The sequence below is a fragment of the Motacilla alba genome, chromosome 3 (assembly GCF_015832195.1).
Source record: "Motacilla alba alba isolate MOTALB_02 chromosome 3, Motacilla_alba_V1.0_pri, whole genome shotgun sequence".
NCBI classification, from domain to species: Eukaryota; Metazoa; Chordata; class Aves; order Passeriformes; family Motacillidae; genus Motacilla; species Motacilla alba.
Genome location: NC_052018.1, coordinates 30,290,069 through 30,310,348, shown reverse-complemented (window position 1 = coordinate 30,310,348; position 20,280 = coordinate 30,290,069). Strand labels below are relative to the sequence as shown.

Here is a 20,280-nt window from a genome sequence, read left to right as displayed (position 1 = left end):
AAACAGATGTCAGCATAGCACAAAAACCCTGTCAAAATAATTTTTGTTAAACCTGAGCTTCAAATAAAGTTACTTTCAGCTGCTGATATAAACTTTTATGAACATATCTAAGGGCTGTTTAAAAAAAGGAGATGTATATCACTGCAAGATACTAGTAATAAATAAGGATGGTATAATTAAATGAAAGATAAGATCCTTTAATTAGTGATATGAGAAAGGAAAAATACTTTTAAAAAAATATTTTGGAATTTATTAAAGTACTACTATTTTTGATGCAACAATCTTTACTTCCACTGACAAGAAGTTATTCTTTGCTGCTACTAAAACTTCTAGAAAAATAGTTTTCTTTGTTATTACTAAATTCTAACACTGCATTTGTCTTAGCAATTGGTAAAACATTTGAAACTATAGTTTTATGGATTTTCAAGGTTAGTTAAATTAGCAAAACTATTTTCCTTCATGTTTTTAGCTTGCATGGAGATGAAGTGAAATTTTGTGGTTTTACATTTTGTAGTTATGTGTTTATTTTTTAGCAAATAAGCAATAACCTTTGTGAAAATCTTGAGATATTAGGGGGCTAAAAAACTTCCTTTTCTTTTTTTCTCAATACTTCAGGAAAAAAAGAAAATTGATAACTTTCAGGAAGATTCTGCCTGACTAACCTGATCTCCTATGACAAGGTTACTCTCTTATTGGATGAGGGAAAGGCTGTGGATGTTTTTTACTTTAAATTATTAAAATCTTGTACACTGATTCCCTAGGATTTTCCTGGAGAAGCTGGCAGCCTACAGCTTGGACAGGTCTTCAAAGGGAAATATTTTCTTATGTGTCAAATGTTGTAAACTCAATTTTGATGTTCTTACTTCCCTTGAGAAGGAATATCTTAAAACTAGACTAATGTGGTTGAAGCCAATAAAGGCTACTCCAAAATGGTGCATCACCATATTACATTAAAGGGAAATATAGATATTTTCTGTTCCTTCCCACACACATGCTGTGCAAGAGAATGTGTGAGAAATCAGAACCAGACAAGAGCTGGGCTACACTCTGGTGAGGACCATAGTACTGAAGGGCAGGAGGAGGGCAACACCCTGCAGAACAACAAGGAACTTGCATGGAGCTTAGTTTTAACAAAGGAGTTCGTTTTATGGAGAAGATACTGCAGTACTCATTCAGTGCCAACAAAGGGAGCAGTCCAAAGGCTTAGCAATTTAGCAATGAGGCAAGTTAAGAACGTTGGACAGGAGGGTAAAAATGCATATATATGAACTTGATCTCCAGTCACATTTGTGAATCAGTGCCTAAAGTTCTCAAATAACTTGACAGACATTGGGACTGGAAACGTTTTCCAGGTGTTTTTGCAAAACACATTTTCATACACTGTCTAGGCTTTCATAGATTTGCAGCAGATTACTCAAATTTACTTTGTCCCTGTGCCTAAAGTCTAGCTCCCTTTAAAGAACTCAGGTTGTATATGCAAACAAACCCCACACACTTATACACATATCCTCTTCCCACAGGAATCATGAACAGATGAACCCCTCTTAGAACTGCCAAACAAATGTGCCAATTAAACTCGAAATGGGCAAACTTGTGCTTGGTCAAGTGAACTAGCAGAATGTTTCTGTTGAATGGACTTCAGAAAGAGCTTCCTCACTATGTCCTTCAATTTTTAAACTGGAGACTCTCAGATCATTGAAAACCCAGTTTTAAAAATTAAATCCTGCTATTTTCTACAGTGATCGCTGAGAAAGTTTGGATCTGTGCATTTGTCAAAGGCACACCTGCACATGAAGTCCAAAGAAATGCCAATAAGACTCAGTTACTCAAATGCTGGCCCAGTGAACATGCAGCTGGACCATTTGGAATGCTTCCTGACAGGTGGGCAATTATTTATTTCAACTGGATGCATGAAAGGACTGGCAGCAGAAAAAAAGCCCCAGTTCTTAATAGACTATACAGAAACTTTAAACGTAAGTGTACAAAGATATACTGGTATCTACATTTTCAACTACTAAAACTCCCCCCCCCCCCAAAAAAAAAAACCAAACCAAAAAAAAAACCAGGAAAAATATTTAGAGCCTTTTATTTATATTTAATTTTAAATGGTCACTCTCTCTGCTGATGTAAAAATATCAAATATCATAACTAGGTATACATGAATGAATTTCTCTCTTAGCAACTGAGGTGCAAAGTATATAAAATAAGAAAAGAACCCAATCAGCATCAAAGGAAGGAGAATTGGTCTCAGCTAACATCAAGATGATACAGCATTAATAAGATATGTGATTTATTTGCACAGTAATAGTGTGGATAAATAAATTGTGAGATTATTTTAAACTGAGATCATGAAGATAGAAAGCTTTCTGGATCCTACCACGATTTAATTTAGTGGTTTTCATCAGGAAGATCCAGAGAAAAACTGACTTCATGCTGGCAATGACATGGTGACTCTTCAGTTAGCTTGGGAAAATTGGGAAACATATTTATCTGACTTGTGACACCAGGGAATGAGAACTAGAAGAATGTGGTATCCAAGATAATCCTCAAGATTTTCAGTAAGTAGGAATGCTGAACTACAAGTCAAACCATGACAGTCTCTACAAGTAAATATTTATGAACATTTAGGGTAATGATAGTTCATGAAAGCTTATGAAAACCATAAAAATATAGCCATGCTGCATGCATCTTAATCTATAGCCATGCATTATCAATAAAGTCCATGGAAGACTGCATTAAATCTAAGTTTCAAGCAAAAAGCAAAATAATTTTAAAAATGCTTTCAATAAAAACTGAACAACTTTTACTTTTTTTTAAACTATTTTAAAACGTGGGAGTCTTTTACATTTAATTTGCATATTAAATAATGCTTGGAGCATTACACAGTAAGAAATTAACCAATTTGAACAAACCAGTGGGCCCCATATGAAGAGTGATGTGCAAAATAAATATAAATGAATGAACAGTAGAATCTTTTAATTTACCAGGTATGGGACAGGTACAATGGAATAATCAGGAAAAACTTTTTTCCACAATGCACTCTCCAAAACCAGTATTCTCAATATTCCAAAATATTATAAAGAAAAAAACAAACTAAACAAGCAAAAAAGAAGAAGAAAAAGAAAGCAGGACCATGCTGTTCATCCACGCACCTGGAGGAACAACTCCAATACCATCATCAACATCAAAATCTGAGATGTCACTATCACTGATTGGCCGAGATCCTGCACAACAGTAAGGTAAACAAATACCTGAACAACTGGTCATGTTATAATATGTAAGAATATGTTCATTTAACATAATAATGAAATGAAAAAGATGATTTTAAGTCCAAGCAAGAGAGAAGGAGAGCTCAACTGCAGTGACTAACTGATGCTTCAGAAGATAGCTGAGCCAGTTTAATATCTTACAGCTGCTGCAGCCTCCTTTCCCTTTCTCTTCCCCTCAAGTCCTCAGTAATCCTCTACTAGGACAGATTATCTCTGTAAGCCTCCAAAGGCAAAACTCAAGTAAAGGAAAAAAAACACTTTTGTGTTACTTCAGTGAATATGCTGAATCAGCTTGCTGAACAGGAAAGGAGATGAGGCAACATATGGTGAGAGAGAAGGAAGAGGAAACAGCAATGCCAGCTTTTAGAAAAGCTCAAATATCTCACAAAAACTAACCTTTCATTTGCTCTCTCTATACATATCCTGCGTTTGGGCATCTACACAGCAATTACAGCAGTAACACATATTTATAGTTCATTCCTGAATGTGCACCAATTTCCTATGCATTCCCTATGCATTCCTATGCATTTCCATGTTTTAGAAAAATCAGAAAAATAGCTTGGAAATGCATTTTAAATCAATCCCCTACATCTTTCATATTTATAAGTAAATCTTAGTTTAAATGAACAGAGAAACTATGATGTTGAAATATCTCCTTTTAACGTGCCTCATACAAACCTGAAATCAGACTCATGAAAACAACTGTACCTCCTAAATACATTAACAAAATGTCTCTTTTCTGCAGAAGTACACTTTAATGAGCATATTGGAAGTTGATACTAACTTCATGGTGAAAAATGGTTTTAAGCCTTGTAAGTCTTTAAGGACTTTTTTTCAAAAAGTAAAATGCTTTTAATTTTTTTAAATTATCCAATAATTATAAAATTCATCTTTCTATTTAAAAAGAAATTATGAAAAAAAATCTTTGAACAATTTTTTTGCTAATGAAAGCCAAATCAATTCCAGCAGGTTTCACACACTTGAAAGTTATATGTCACAGTTGTAAGGCTGTCATGTCATAATGTCACAATTTAAATTGTCTTTCTGCCATACATTTTCATTACTTTCATTACTTTTAAAGACTATGAAATACTATCTTTTTTATTTTATTTAGAATTTAAGTACCATTACACCATACCCAGCATTTCTAATTTAAAATTTAAGAGACTTTAATGGAATTTGGACCTACTTTGTAATTTTTTGCTAGTGCTCTCTCCACCATGAACATGTCTTCTTGGCATGAATGGTGATGGCTGAGGCAGAGGTAGTGAAGATTCATCATGTGTCTGTAGCTTATACCAATGTGGTTCATCATCTAAAAGTGCTGTCTCCAGCTCTATAAGAATCTAGCAGAAAAATCATCAAGTTTCAATATTACTTTCAAGGCACTCAGAGAAAAACACACAAAAAATACATATGCAAATATACTCAAAACCAAACAATGAACTTAGAAGAAATGTGATTGTGCGCATCACCTCTCCAAGAAATTCACTCTCTTCTTCTTGTACTCTTGGCTGATCCCATACTGTGATTTCAAGCATTCGTTCTCTAAAATCTCTACGATGTACGTGTGAGTAGAGAAAAGTTTGATTCCATTTTGGCTCTAGACTTTTCTTTACTGTTTTGGTCCTTCTTTTACTTTTATCACTGAAACATAAATATTTTTTGCAAATTATTCATAGAGATAAATCAGAAAGTACCATGTACTCATCAGGATGTAACTGCTTTCATTTTCTCTTAGGTGATAATCCCTAAATAAGCATTTTCTGAACAGTGGTTCACATTCTTACAGAAGACCACAAAATTAAATTGATACTGACTTGCATGATTCAAGTGTAATTTTTTGTTATAAATAATCTAGCTATAAAAAAATTGTAAAAAGGAGTTTTTCATAAGCATTCATTAAAAGCTGATTCAATACATGGTAAATTAAAACATAATTTTATCAACTGGAATACTGTTACCTTCTGTCTGGAAGAAAATACATTTTTACATAGGGATTTCTGGGGCGTCCATCTACTCTTGGTGGCAAATCTGTTGCCTGTAGAACATTTACTATTAACTGATGTCCCACTTTGTCGTACCAGAGTTTAACCTACAGGAATCAAGTTACCAGAAAACATTACTGAAAATGGAGAAAAAACAGAATTTTCAGATTGCATCAAAAATAACCACAATGTACAAGTAATTGTTGTTTGGTTTTTTTTTTTTTTCCCAGAGACAATGAGATATATTTCATTTAAGATCCCTTAATATTTAATTAGGTTAGATGGAAAAGGTGATGGTATATACCAAGACTCTTATACTTATCACAGCTGAATAAAATTATGGTGCCTGATTATACCTCCATTGTTTATTGTACTCACTGCATAATCTTGGAACTGTAAGAGCACCTAAACCAGCATGTCTAGCTCTGCACCTTAAAGCTACACTAAAGAGAAAGTTCTACCTGCATCTAATCTCAAGGCAAAGCTGAAATCTATCTACTCAGATTTGTGACCTTTTCAAAAGTGTTTATGGAAACAATAATATAGAGCTACATAATTTATGAAGAGAATCATAATGTTAGGAAATTTTTAAGCCTGCTGAATACTCCTGAATTAATAAGATCAATATAAAAAATAAAAGAATGTAGAAAACAAAGTTTAAGTACAGACAGTATATTTGATAAGCAGGACTTCAATTAGTATTACAAGAAAGTTTCAATATGTATCTAAATTAAAATGCATTACTGAATAGTGTAATGCATAGCAAATATACAGGCCTTTAAACGCTCCCATAAAGAAAACAGTGATACTATGCTTGAATCTGCAGATTACTGGACATGTACAGCAAAGTCACTCTTTTCAGTGCAGAAGCTACAAAATTACAAGTTTCATGGCACTTTTATGGGCTCTTCTCAACATGAATTCCTGCACTCTTTGGTGTATTAAGACAACGATTTCTTATTTCTGCTATGATTACAGTCATGGCTTGTTAATGCATCCAGAGTGTGTCAAAAATTTTTTGAAAGATGTTAATCTTTACCAACACTGAACATTTCTCTTGGCCTCCCAACAGGCCTTGGGAATGTGCAGGGCTGAAGGACAAGCACTTCACAGATTTCCATTAAGAACCCAAGAAAAACAAAATATGCTCACAGAAAGCTGCCCTGGTAGGACCTGAGGTGCATCCCGTAGGGCTCCAGGGCTAGTTGGAGATATAACAGAAATAGAAGGCCTTTCCATCTTCTGAGATTCAAAAGAACTTGAACCTAAAACCACATGAGAAACACATGAACTTACCATCCAAAATTTGGATAAATTATGAACTGCTTTTTCTTTGAATTGTATAAAATTGATGTAGAAAACAGAGTGATAAGACTGTTTATTTACCCCTACATCCCAGATTAAACCTGTCATTTTTTGGTTTATTTGAAAAACATATAAAAAGAGTGTTCCGCATACATCATTGACAAACCATAGCAGGTGTTTTAAATAAAGTACTGTTCTCTGACTGAATTACACATCTCCCTCCCCACTCAAAGTACTCTGATTCTATGATACTAAGTCTTTGATGAGTTCACCGCATCTGTTGTATGGATTATACCCCCAGTAGCCTCTGAAATTTTAATAAGAAGACATGCAAGACATGAATCTGGCATGGAGGATATTTCAGCATCTGCTGGACATCATCAGTTCTCCCCTAGTGAAACAGAGCCTTCACTAATGATATGAGCTTGTGACAAGTGATCACACCTTCCCTGTCCCTGGGAAGGTTTCTAGTTGCATCTCTGGAAAGGCTCAGATGGGAAAGGACTGGGAGCCATGGCCCTCAAATACTCTGGCTGAAAAGATTCAAATGGCATAGTTAAAAAGAACACCAGTCTTCTGAAGTTTAACCTAACCTAGGTTTTCTTGTTAAAAAATAAAAAGTGAAACAAGAACTTTGGACTTATTCCGCTTGGTGCAGGAGGCGCCTGCATTTGTGCCTTTGGCAGTCCCTTATATCTTTTTTCTCTCTTATATTAGGGGAAGTAAATTACTGTTTTGGTACTATCAACACAAGATATAGAATGAAAAAATAGAGTTCTGCTAGCATTTGAAATCTGTATATGTTTAACAAAATCCATATTGCTTCAAATTTAACACACAAGGCGAAAACCCATTGAATTTTGTCATGCAAAAACCTCAGAGACAATGCAATTTCCACAGATCATCTTTCAGAAATTTCATAGCTGAAATAATTTTGTTGGGTACAAGATCACGCTTAAAGAAAAGAACAAGATGTGTACTCACTAGACTCTAATGGGGGGTGGGAAGTCTCAGGAATCCGTGGAATATCACTAAAATGTGAATACATAGTAATTAGAAACAGCAGAGACAACCTTTGGCTGTGACAAATACATAGTTGGGACAGTGTTTTAAAAACATGGATCTGTTTTTGTTCTAACAGGTTACAAGGAAAGAAAGAGGAAATACTTTATGAAAATCACACTAACACAAACTACGTTCAGGTTAAGGAACAAGCAGATATAATAATATGAGCCCCACAATGTTAACATTGTGGATACTTCTACAAGATACTTCTACAACTGGAACAATAAAGAAAGAGAAATTTTAGGAAGACAAAAAATATACAGTACATAGCTGTACTTCCTTTGCCAAAAGGAACTACAGCTATGGTTGTTCAACTATTTTTTGGAAGAACAAAAATCAAAAAAATAAGACAAATATTAACTCACTAGTAATTTTTATATAAACGTCTCAAGGAGTTCAGAGAATGAAACTGATGAAAATGTCTTACAATAATAAAAAAGGAAAACGAAGATCATTAGCAATGTTAAACAAAGACGTGAATAATATATCTCTCCAAAGGATAAAAGAAAATGAAACCATATTACAACTGGGTATGGACATTTTTCAACACATACATATCCAACATATATGCAGATATAGTAAGATCAACTGATTAAGTCCACACTCATCTATCAGCATTTTCTCATCAATAAATTTATTCTTCCACCAAAATTTGGATGATGCTAGTTCCTGGCTCTTTCTATTCTCAGCCATCACTGAAAATACATTACAAGAGCAACAATCATCTAGCATTGCACAAATCTTAACAAAGCAGCAGAGCAGGGAAATGGGGAAAAACTCTCCAGTGAATTACTTTAATGTATTTTCATGCACACAGACTAATCCAAAACTGGAACTGCAATAACATTTCTGAAGAACATTTACAAGATTTTAGGTCTATAGTTGAGAATTTTAAAGGTATTCAGTCTGCTCGGTGAAACACAGGAATTTTTCTGACTTGGAACTTAATAAATTAAGATTCCTAGGTATATAAAAGTCACTTATGAAAAAGAAACAGACACTTGTATCAGAAAAAGAATGCAACAGTGCCCAGTCACTGAGCCTTAAAGTCACTTTTCTTGTCCTGCAATGTAAACTTGTGGTGCCTGTGTTTTAAAATAAACTATTTCAGCTCTACGTTAATGTCTCAAATCAGCTTAAACCTCACATCACTAAATAAGAATGTGCTTCTCCTTGTCTTGACTTCATGAGTCAAGAACAATGTGGTTTCCTCAAATTCATGGAATTATAGCTGAATTAGTCATTCTTGACATGGCACAGTACTACTCTACAAACACATGAACAGATTAACGACCTGTTGCACAGCAGGGCTGCTGTGCAGTCTTCTTCCTCTTAGCATTTTCTCTTTTTCAGGTCAGACTTTTCAGGGCATTTCTCATCAGTCTGAAGTATTTACTTACCATAATCAAACAGATTTTTCTGTTCAATAGAATGTTAAGTTTGCAATATTTTCTTGTGCTAGAATATGAACACTCCCATCTGCAGTATGGCACTGTTTGCAATACCATCACTTTTAGGATGTCTAAACAAAGGTTCACATGTGCAAGGACTGTTCTGACATGGAAAGTGCCAGCCACAGTGCCAAGTTCTATAGTCCTGGTGTGACTGAAGACACTAAAACTAATTGTGTTTGGATTTTTTTTTCTTGTATTGTCAACAATACAGTAGGAAAAAAGGGTAAAAATAAACTTCAAATATTAATTACACATATAATAATAACATAATAACTGATTCATATTTCTGCTAAGGCACTGTCACACTATTACAACCAATATAGAATTATTTAATAACAAATCAACATGAGAAACAGATCCACACAGTTTAAAAGAGGATTAAATGTTGACATTTTAATTATAGAATGAACATTCTAAGAGGAAACTATAATCTAAAACTTTCCATGTAAGAATACTAGTCTTATCTAGCCTGCTTTTAATTTTGCACTGCAAAAAATATTCTGATGTATGATTTACAAAAAAGTTCTTTAGAAGAAATATTTGCTCTTTACTTAAAATATTCAAAACTAGACTAGTCAAAGGAAAACAAAGTGAAAAGTTGCACAATTGCTTATCTAATACAGTAACAAAATTTTACTCTCCTTTTGGAGCAATATGAACTTGAGAAAAGTAGTGTCAGACACACCTCCAGTACAGAGGTGCCAACTTCAAACTTTGTCTTTCTATCTCTACCTTTTGTGGTCTTACATGATATTACATATTATTATCTTATGTCTGATTCTTTCATGCCTCAATGACTATGTAAATTAAACAAAACTGCACCTTAAGTTGAGACTACTCTGTGCAGATATATGGTTTGCGAGAATCACTACTTTGCACAAGAACAGCTATAATTTCTCTGAGGTATATAGTCAAGAGGTTGCTCACTGAAGAAGAACCAAATTTATATGTGGTTGCAACCCACACTTTTTAGGTTGTTCTAGGAACAGATGTATCATATTCTACACCCCAGAGAGCTTCTAAAGAGTTTCTGAGTACCTCTCCCCAGTGCTTATCCTGCTATTTCCAAAACCATTCCTTGCCATCAGAACTTGTAGATCAATCTGCAGTTTGCACTAATTACTTGGGCAGCTCTCTGGAGCTCAGCACTGCCTGGTTTATGATGGAGGTTCAACCTCCTTGCCAGGACCTAGACCACAGTAACCAACCCTGCACAGAGGAACTGAATCATATCAGAGAAACAACAGTTTTGGCAGCATTATCTGTGGAAATCTAAGAAAAGATAGCTAGCATCTGACAAAGAAAACAGAGACAAATGAAAAAAACATTTGTTTTACCTGCACTATCCCATAGAGCACACAAGAGATGGTGAGTTAGTTACCATGCCACGCTTCTTCTCCAAGAAGTATACTGCCAGAGGATTTTCTGTGCTGTCCTATGTTAACCACCTCTCACATTGTATGCATATTCATAGGTAATTCTTCCCCTCATACTGAGATAGCCAACCCATTAATTCTACTTTTTATAGGTTTCTTATCTACCTTGTGTTGCAGCCATTAGAATTAGTGTCAATTAGTTTCTATGGAGTTTCCACGGTACTATTGCGGTTATACTGTTTATTGTTGTTATGCCTTTAGCTGCTAATAGTGTTATGTGCTTCATATTTTTCTCTAATAAACATCCTACAATTATCCATTACTTAAAATTACATTAGCTGGCAGACAGAGAAATCCAAATTTACAAGACTGAACAAATTGTTTAGACCGCAGTTTTGTAACTGGCAGTCTAATTTGTGGGCAGCCTAATTTGTGGACTTACAGTCCTTCCATTATTCACTTAAGGCAAACTATGTCATATTTGGGCTTTTTAGACCTAATATGCTAGGAATTTTTAAATCAAGACCATTAAAAGTGCTGGTACATTATTTGCATTATTAATACTGAGAGATGAAAACACTTAAATTATGTAGATGAAATACCATTTTCAGGCCTTTCGGGAACTTATACGCTCACAGGAATTTTTTGCTGTAATGGATTACCACTTAATGCTGTATCAAGCAACTTCAATTTTGCTTAGTCAGCACCTAAAAGTACCCACCAAACTTTGACATACTAGATACGTTGGATAGGATGAAATAAAATGCCCTGTCAGGAATCTGAAACCATCACACAGTTTGGAAAACAAGACAAAGAGGAGCTAGGGACAAAATTAAAGTAATCTGTTAATCAAGCAAATCATTTTCCATTATGCAACACAATTTACATAGATCATAATTACTAAGAAAAAAGATAAAAAGGGAAAAAAGAAAATCCTGCGCAGCATGCTCTTTCTTTTGATAACTACTATTAGGATTTTCTCTGTTCTGAAATTTTTGGTTATTTTCAGATGACAGACAGGTAAATCCCAATCTGACATAAAACAACTGGACTTTGACTCATTACTGCAGGATAGAAAGGATCTGTTTAGGGATATTTATTTGTTCTCATAAAGACTCCAAAAAACAACCTGACCCTCAAGCAAAAGAAAAAAAAATCTATAGAGACATAATTCTACAAGAAAAATGTTGTTCTATTATGCAAAAAAACTCCATGCCAAGATTCCTTTTATCTCAAAACAAAAGCAAAATCTAATGTGATCTAATTTTTACTACATATTGAAAAAATATGTATGGGTGATCCAAAGAAAAACTTTACATTTTATTGGTACTATTTCTGGGTGCACAACTCTAATGTAAAATCCACTGTACAGATTCAGGAACATTCTTCGATTTTGAACAAACTTCAAAAAAAGGTGGGGTTTTTTTGGTTTTTCTTTAGGAATGTGGCACTGGAATGCAGTCACCTTGTACTTAATTTTTTCTAAACTAACAGATTTATCAAATTTGCAAACTAAAAGAATATATGTGGTTTAATACTGAAGTTATCTTAGAAGTTTAAGAGCACACAACATCTGCAATATTGACAGAAATAAAGATGTCTCAAGTCCATTGTTTAAAATGCTCATCTAGCACTTTCCTTTTACATCAGTTCTACAGTTGTACAAATCTGTTTCCACGTTTTCTTGGACTGAGATGTGGAATTCAATTCATGTCCAGTATCAACATATTTCTTTTTTTTCCTGTTTTAAATATTAAAATTAGACTTCCTAAATACTCCTTAAGGCATGTTATTTTTAATAACAAAGCTGTACAACTGATATTGCAATTTTCTTTTAAGAATATCTCCTAATTTATCTCAAAAAATGCAAAATAAAGCTTCTACTTCCCCTGGGTCTTCAGCTGGATGGTAATTATAGCATTTAACAGCCACTATTATTGCATCAGATTTGCATTTTCCATTAGAAGGTCAAACTGATAAGTGGAATTATCTATTAATGTCAATTTTAAAGTACTTTTATTAGAGATTGCCATTAAAAAGACAAAATTTGTTTGCAAAATATAGCTACACTCACATGGCACAGACAAAATCAATAATCAAAACATAAGAGGATATTTTAGTCAGAAAGAAAATGAATTGGTTTTTGTTTTTAAAACTGGAAAAGTATCATATTTGAGACAAGCAAAAATTAATAATTAATATGAAAATAGCAAACTCAAAATAATCATTTCTTATTGTAAATCATGTGACTGTTTTGCAAGGTAAATGTGAATTTACAATAAATTATTAATATTCAATTTAGTAAGACCTAGTTCAAAACATTCTTGATATCACTAAAACTACTATCACTAATGCAGGGCCAATCCCCTCAATTTTATCAATTTGAAGAGATATTATTTTCCTTCTAAGGTGTATTTGGGAAATTGAGAATAGAAGAATTGTTGTCACAAAACTCCAAACCTGAGTTCATTATAAAAAAATAGATATTATAAACATAACACATTTATTCTAATTTTTTATTGAATCCTTTTATTTCCATGTTTGATTTCAACAACAATCATTTAAGGATAAATAAAGTCTTTTCAATTGCGAGTTCTGTGTTTCCTTTCTTAGCTTTTTAAAGAAGGCCTGTTTAAAATCCTACTAGTATTGGCTTACTAGAATCCTGCAATGCTTCCCTCCACTCAAGAAGACCTTTGTAAGATATTCTGATCTACTAGGCTAAAAGCCTGAAAACCAAAATTTGTCATGCACAGGTGTACCTAATCCACCAATTTCCCTTTCCCTTGGCAAAAGCCTTTATAGTACTTTGACCACACAGAAAACAATATTCATGCTTATATGTCACTGCAAAGGCACAAGACTGTAAATGGTAGTGAAGAAAACAGACTATACAGAATGTCAGCAACAGAAGGAGAATTGTAGCCCATCACTAAGCAATAAAAAATAATTAACTCAAAAATAATTCCTTTAGGATTCCTATTAACAGAAGAAATAACTATGCTAAAGAAGCAAGTCTTTAGCCTTACCCAATAGGCCTTGAAACAATGATTTCAACTTGAGGTTCTGATTTTGATTCTAAAATAATGTTGTAAACTTCTTCATTTGTAGCTCCAGGCAAGGGTTTACCATTCCATTCTAGAACTTCATCCCCTTGAATTTAAAGAGAAGTTTATCTCACTTTCATATTTTTTTACAAAGAATGAAATCTATATTTTCAAGTAACATGAAAATAATTTAAAATCATGAAAGAGCTGTACTGAAACCTTCAGACACTTTCCTGCCAAGGTGCTTTTTAGCTGGTTGGCTCCCAGTGCTTATTCTTGCATAAGGATGTTCTGTTCCTTGTGCAAGACTTCATGTTTGCAATTATTAAAATTTATGAAGTTTGAAAAATTACTGAAATTTTTATCAACTACCCAAATTTTGCATATTCTTTATAAGAAAAAAAGTGGTTTTTCCTAATTGCAAGGACTAATCCATGCCTTTTTTGTGTGCTCTGGTCCCATGCAATAGGATGAACAGGCTTTCACTCATTGGAAACATGCAAATATATTTTTCCTGGGAAATAATTTTGGCTCTAAAACTACTTTTAGAAATTGAAAATAGCTTTCATTTAAAAAACCCCAAAATAGAAAATTAGGATTTCAGCCCAAATAGTTTAAGATTAGTGGAGACAAATTTATTTCCTGTAATTATAATCTGCATTTAAAATCTATAAACAACTGCTGATTTGGTAAGAAAGAAAAAACTAAAAATGCAAAAAAAAAGTAAAATATTGTTAGAGACTCATCATCCTTTCTAGTTCTTTATTACAATCTGCTTCACACAATTATCCTGAAGCCATCCACATTGGCATTGGAGCTTCTGGGTTCTTAAGACACTACATAGGTACTTTGGTTTGCTAAGACAACATTTGGAAAGTAGTTGCTTAGAGCTATTGTAAAAAATATAAACCATTAAGAAGTGACTATGAAAACCAAATGCTGTGCATAATTCTCACTTCATTTAGAAGCTTGAAAATAGCCATTAGCACAGCCATTTATTTGTAAGTGCAATAGATACATCTGATAGAAATGAAATCTTTTAGGACCATTTTTCAGCTTCTTTTCCATTTTCATTTTTAACAGTTAACACTGAAAGGAACACTGATAAAATCCCCTGTGTATGCAATGTGTATGCAATGTATTCAGTCATGTGAATTTTGTTTGCCACAATCAGTTTAAAAAAAAAAATGTTTACATTGCTTCTGTGGAGTGTTATAAGCAGCTCCTGAGCCAGCAAACAAAAATTTACCAGAGTCACTCAGTCCCCTTACCAGTATTCCTCAGGAGTGTCTTTCGTTTTCCTCATACATCCAAGCAATTGGTGTTTATAATAAATTAGAAATGCAGGCAACCATGGCGTTTCATAATAACATTACAGCATTGTTCTGTATTTTAAAAATATTACCATAACACATGACAAATGTTTGTATAAATTAAAGGTTGCATGCAATAGGCCATTACTAAAAGACAGTATATTTTATATGTAACTGATTGATTTACCTGCTCTGAGATGCCCCACCACATCAGCCAAGCTACCTTTCTTCACTTTGGTAATGAAGGCACCGAGTCGTCCTAATTCTGTCATTTTTCCTCCAACAACCTAGTTAACCAAAAATTTGTGAGTCTCCAAGCCACCAACCGGATGTCAGATAAAGCACAAATATATAGACTAATCAGTTTTCACATTATTTTTAAAATTACACCTGAAATGTTCATAGGCAAGCCTATTATCAGTTTGGGTTTTGGAGAGGCTTAAAGACAAAAAGAAGTAAAGCTGACACAGAATTAATAAAACTGATATTCCTTTTACTGTGTTTGACTAATCAATCTTATGCAGTTTGCTAAGTACCTACATTTGTTGCAGAAAGAACACTTCTTAATAAATAACCAAGCAAATTCACTTTTTACAAATAATTGTCCGTCATGTACTCAAATTTAAATTGCAAGTGCGCATCATTTCCAGTGTATGAAATCCCAAAATGCAGCTGGAACATCAATTGAAAACTTAGCAAATACACTACTATTAAATATGGGCATCTAGTTCACAAGAATGTTGATGATGCTAAAACATAGGCACTCTCATCCAAGAACACAACAGGACAAATCTGCAACTTCCGGCTTTTGTTCAACAGAAGAGAAACTGAAACTGAAGAGATCTGTTTTTGAAGATGACTACAGGACACAGAGATCAGGAACATCAGAAAAAAACCAAGTGCCCTCAAGAGGCCAGATTTTAAATAAAATACAAAGAAAATGTAGTCTTGCTGACTTGGCATCTCTTTAATTATCTTAGTCTCTCCAGTAAGGTGAGGGGTTTTTTGTTCTGGTTTATTTTTGGTTAGGTTAGGGAGATCCTGGAGGATTTTTAAAATAGAATGAAAGAGCAGAATGATGGTTCATGACGTATTAGTTCCCCATCTTGCAATCACAGAAACTAGCGGGAGCTTTAATACCAAAAAAGTATCCAGAAGCCTATCTGCCAACAATATTGTCACATGATAGTGCATAAAATTTATCAATGAGGGCGTTAGTCCATATTACGTAAAACTGAAACTTGAAAAATCAAAGAGAAACATCTCTACAACTCTACAATCTACATTTCCTACTTGGCCCAGCCTTTTTTTCTCACATATTCAAAGAGAATTGTTTGCTGGCAGACAAGATCAGCTTTGTGCTACAGACTGCTAAACATTTAGTAGAGTGAAGCTGTTTTCATCTTTTGTATCACCATGCCACATTATCACATTTCAAGGTGGGAATATTTCAGATCTTGCATTCTTTCTGTCGTTCTCAGTGGAGAGGGAAGGACACCCAAAATAAATTCTATCAGTCCTCTTTGTTGCTCCATAGATTAAAAAATATACACAGAGAGAGAAATGCTTGAACTAGTACTAGCTTCAGAAACAGAACTCTTTTTTAAGTGTTCTGGCAATTTAGGCACATGAACCTAAAAGTCTGCTAAAAACGTAAATTAGGGTTTTAAATCAATTGGACAGCGTTGCCCATATCTCAATTCTGGGGTGCTAGATTAACTGGAATTAAATTTAATACAACCTCTATTATGATTTAAGAGGATTTTTGTGTAAATATTTGGTTTCTTTCTACAAAATTTCTGTTTTCAAATGGCTGGGTGGCTTTTAAACACTGACTTTGTAAGCATTTGCATCCAGATGACATTTATGTATGTTGATGATAACATGATTTACTTGACTAAATTGCAAACAGCAGAGCTAGAAAAGGCAGGACTCCGTTAATGCATTGCCATGTGTAGCTATTTATCTTGCAGATAGGAAGCTGAACAAACATACCCTTTTTAATCAAAAAGGTTCAGCCCCTCTGTCATGGACAACTGAAGACTGTATAGAAGGAGTAAATGTATTTATAGTCATAATTTATCTGTATAAGTTTCAAAATTTAGGAAAAGAGAGGAATACTTTTTTGTCGAAAGACCGTATCATTTGAGAGCCCTCTGATTTAATGTGTTACACCTGCATGTCTAAGGTCAGTGGAACTTCTTTTCATTTAGCACATAAATCATGTAATACTCACTTTTAGCCCCAGTAATGCACCTGATTCTTTAGGCATGGTTGTTCTCTTGTTAAGAATAACACGCCCAATTAAGCGATCTCCCTCTTTGGAAGGCTGCCACGTTACGGGATGCTGTTAAAACCCAAGCAATTAAATTGAATTAGAATTAAAAAACTGTGAACATCCTCCAGTATTTAGATGCACATGTATAAACCAATACAATTACTGTATCATCATGTCACAGTAGACACAAACATCCTTCAGATGTGTTACATAATGCACCTGAGTTTTCTATGAGTATATCTGTTAGACCCTGGCTACATTAAACATTTATCCCTCTTGTAAGAAAATCTCTGCATTAAGTCTACAGACAGAACTATAATCCAGCTCAAACTTCAATACAATTAAATATTTTAAACACATCTTAGATAATACAATTAAATATTTATTTTTAAATTACACGGCTCGGGAAAGCACATTCAGAAATGCTGTTCGTTAGAATAACACATGTTATGCAGGTCTACCATATGAGGGTTCATTATATAATAAAATCAAAATTATGCTTCCCAACTCCAAGTCATAAAAAAATCACTAATCTTTCCCAGAGCAGCATCACACTCACAACTGCTTTTTTTTTTGGTTCATAGTGAAATTAAGTGCCATGTCTATAAAGGAATTAAAGTCAGGTTAAAATTCAGGCAATTTTACAAATATGCATTTTGATAAAACTTTCTTTCTGATTTCTTTTTCTTGGTAGTCTAAAACAAATTTTCATATGATTTGTTTAGAATATTTTTTACAGTCAAATATCTATGCTGAACTAAAATAATTAGCAAACATTTTAACTCATACTTATGAGTCCCTATTTTTCTATTTCTTACCGAACTAATAGGGGACGTCTCCCTGCTGTGCCACGTGGCAGGATCCAGCCAGTAATAATCCAAGTCACCTGGAAGAATATGAATAGAAAGAAATGTGTAATCTCTCAAACAGAGAAAGATGTATGAATGATTACTTCTGCATGCATGAATTTTAAAGTGCAATCATTTGATGAAGCGAATACAAAACTTTTATTATGATTCAAATCAATATATAAATTTGAAATTAATATAGTGTATTATTATAAAATAAGGCATTTATTTGGACCTCTGCTTTTTCATGAATTGCACCTTAGAATTGGTTGTGCACACTGTCTATTTTTACCTTTGCTCAGTCCAAGAATGGACCCCAAAGCACCACATTCACAGCCCTCCTCCTCCCCACCATCTCCATAATAAACACACAGGACTACACCTAATGATGACACAAGAGGGAGAACTCCACAAAATGGGCACTTAGCTATAGTTAAGGACAGAACAGTCAACCACGCTCTAGAATCTGGAGAGATCAATGTTGTGACAACAGGTATTGTACAGAGGGAGAGGCACAGGAGCAGCAAATAGAGTGCCAGAGGGAACAGCCACACATATACAGCAAATAGTACCAACAGCAGGTACAAGGCTGCAATCTTCTCTTTCACTTGGGACAAACTTTTATGCTGTGTACCTCAAGAAAAAAGACCATGAATTACAGTGGTCTGGGAGCCATTAGGACAAGGAGGACACTTTGGCAATATATCTTCAATATATTACTTTATAAACAGATCTCTGTAACACTATTATTAGATGCCTGTGTTCTAGTAAGAGTAGTGATCTAGTAGAAGCCCAAACAAAGCATGCAAGGGAGAACATACCTTTACATGCAGAGATTTTTTTATTCTTTCTCTACAAATACTTAGATGCCAATTATGAAATACAAGTTGCAACATTCTCTACAACTCATACTACCTTTAATAGCTTACCATCTACATGATCATATGGTCAAGTTTATTTTTAAACAGCATATTACTATCATATGCATAACTGCATGAGGCAGTTTGTGGTTTCATTAGCTACTGCAGTTCTGCAGATTTGGAAAACACATTAAATCACATTAAAGATCTTTCAGTTTTATTTTTAGGATTCTTCCTTGTGCCTTTATAAACTTCAAAATTACAAGAACAACAAACCCACAAACTACACTGATACCTGCAGTGCTGGCAGGAAGCTCAAATCTATGGTACAGAGCTCCCCAAGTTTCAGTAATGGACTCAACAGTAACACCAAAAATCAACAGTCTCCTGTGTGGGCTGACCTGCCACACACCAAACACAACACACTTGGTCTTGTTTTAGAGTTATTTGCTTAGCAATAGAGAAATGTTCAGGAGGGAATAAATGTCCGCTCCAACACGCAGATGAGTGTATCCAAGTCCTCAAACACATTTCTGCTCCTCCCCATTGTTCCCTGCTTTCTTTTCCTGTCTTCTTTCCTAGATTCAGCTTCTTGCTCCTAGTTTCCTTGCTGGTCTTCCTCCTGGTTACTGCAGATCCATGACCACTTAATTCATGCACCTAGCATCCTCCGCCACCACATCCCTGCTGTAGCAAGAGCCTCTCATACATCTTCTGTCTTGTCTAACCTGCTGATTTTCCTATTCTCACCATCTACCTACCCTTTGCTGCCTTTTCTTCCTTGCTCATTTTCTTCTGTCATCCGTCTGCTTCTGCTTCTGGCTATAGTGTCCTTTCTTAAGGTTCTGTATTGTAATCCTTCTTTAACCTCAAATCCTTTGATGCTAAGCTACATTCCTGCACCCTCCTTCCCACATCTAAACCTTTACGTGTCTGTCCCTTTCCCCACTTCTATCTGCAGAAGCTGGCCACAACACCAATTCTCTCACCCTCTGCTTTCAAAAGATGAGCAGGAACTGCACTGCAAATGCAGCTCTAGTGAGCTGAAACATGAAAGATATGCTCAGAAGCTATAAAGGTAGCTATCAAATCAAATGTCTTGACTGAATGTCACTGAAAGTGGTAAGTCTACCATTTGGTGAATACTTTAAAAGCTGCAAGAATATGTGAATTGGGGAGAGAAAAGTACACATTCTTTAAAAACGACTCAATTTTAAGATTTCCATTAAAATTCAGTATAATAGAGACCACTGGCGCACAAATGTCTGGGGCAATTTGCAACTATAAAAAAGATTATACAATAGAAAATGTCAGTTAATCTATTCATAAACACTCATCAACTAGAACATAAAAGTTAAGACACAAATGAAAAAACTCCCCAAATGGGCATTAAAAATATTTTATGCAAGCAACACTGATCCTAGGGACATCTGCAGTTCAGTACTCTGTTATATCTTTGAAAATAATTTCTCCTTGG

General features: G+C 34.4%; 1 protein-coding gene across 49 annotated transcripts in view; it reads right to left on the bottom strand.

The window, feature by feature from the left end:
• Window positions 1-20,280, bottom strand: part of RIMS1 (regulating synaptic membrane exocytosis 1) — a 301,642-nt gene that overhangs the window by 109,179 nt on the left and 172,183 nt on the right. For 28 of the 49 annotated variants that reach the window (XM_038132942.1, XM_038132987.1, XM_038132954.1 and 25 more), the window contains 10 exons: window positions 17,914-17,981; window positions 17,054-17,164; window positions 15,005-15,104; window positions 13,487-13,610; window positions 7,547-7,593; window positions 6,410-6,522; window positions 5,234-5,364; window positions 4,745-4,916; window positions 4,459-4,615; window positions 3,153-3,224 (listed from right to left, as the gene is read on the bottom strand). In XM_038132942.1, the coding sequence (XP_037988870.1) occupies window positions 3,153-3,224; window positions 4,459-4,615; window positions 4,745-4,916; window positions 5,234-5,364; window positions 6,410-6,522; window positions 7,547-7,593; window positions 13,487-13,610; window positions 15,005-15,104; window positions 17,054-17,164; window positions 17,914-17,981 (1,095 nt within the window). Of the gene's footprint in view, window positions 1-3,152; window positions 3,225-4,458; window positions 4,616-4,744; window positions 4,917-5,233; window positions 5,365-6,409; window positions 6,523-7,546; window positions 7,594-7,992; window positions 8,050-13,486; window positions 13,611-15,004; window positions 15,105-17,053; window positions 17,165-17,913; window positions 17,982-20,280 lie in introns of all 49 variants that reach the window. The other 21 variants (XR_005256425.1, XM_038132937.1, XM_038132940.1 and 18 more) reach the window with 3 other exon arrangements.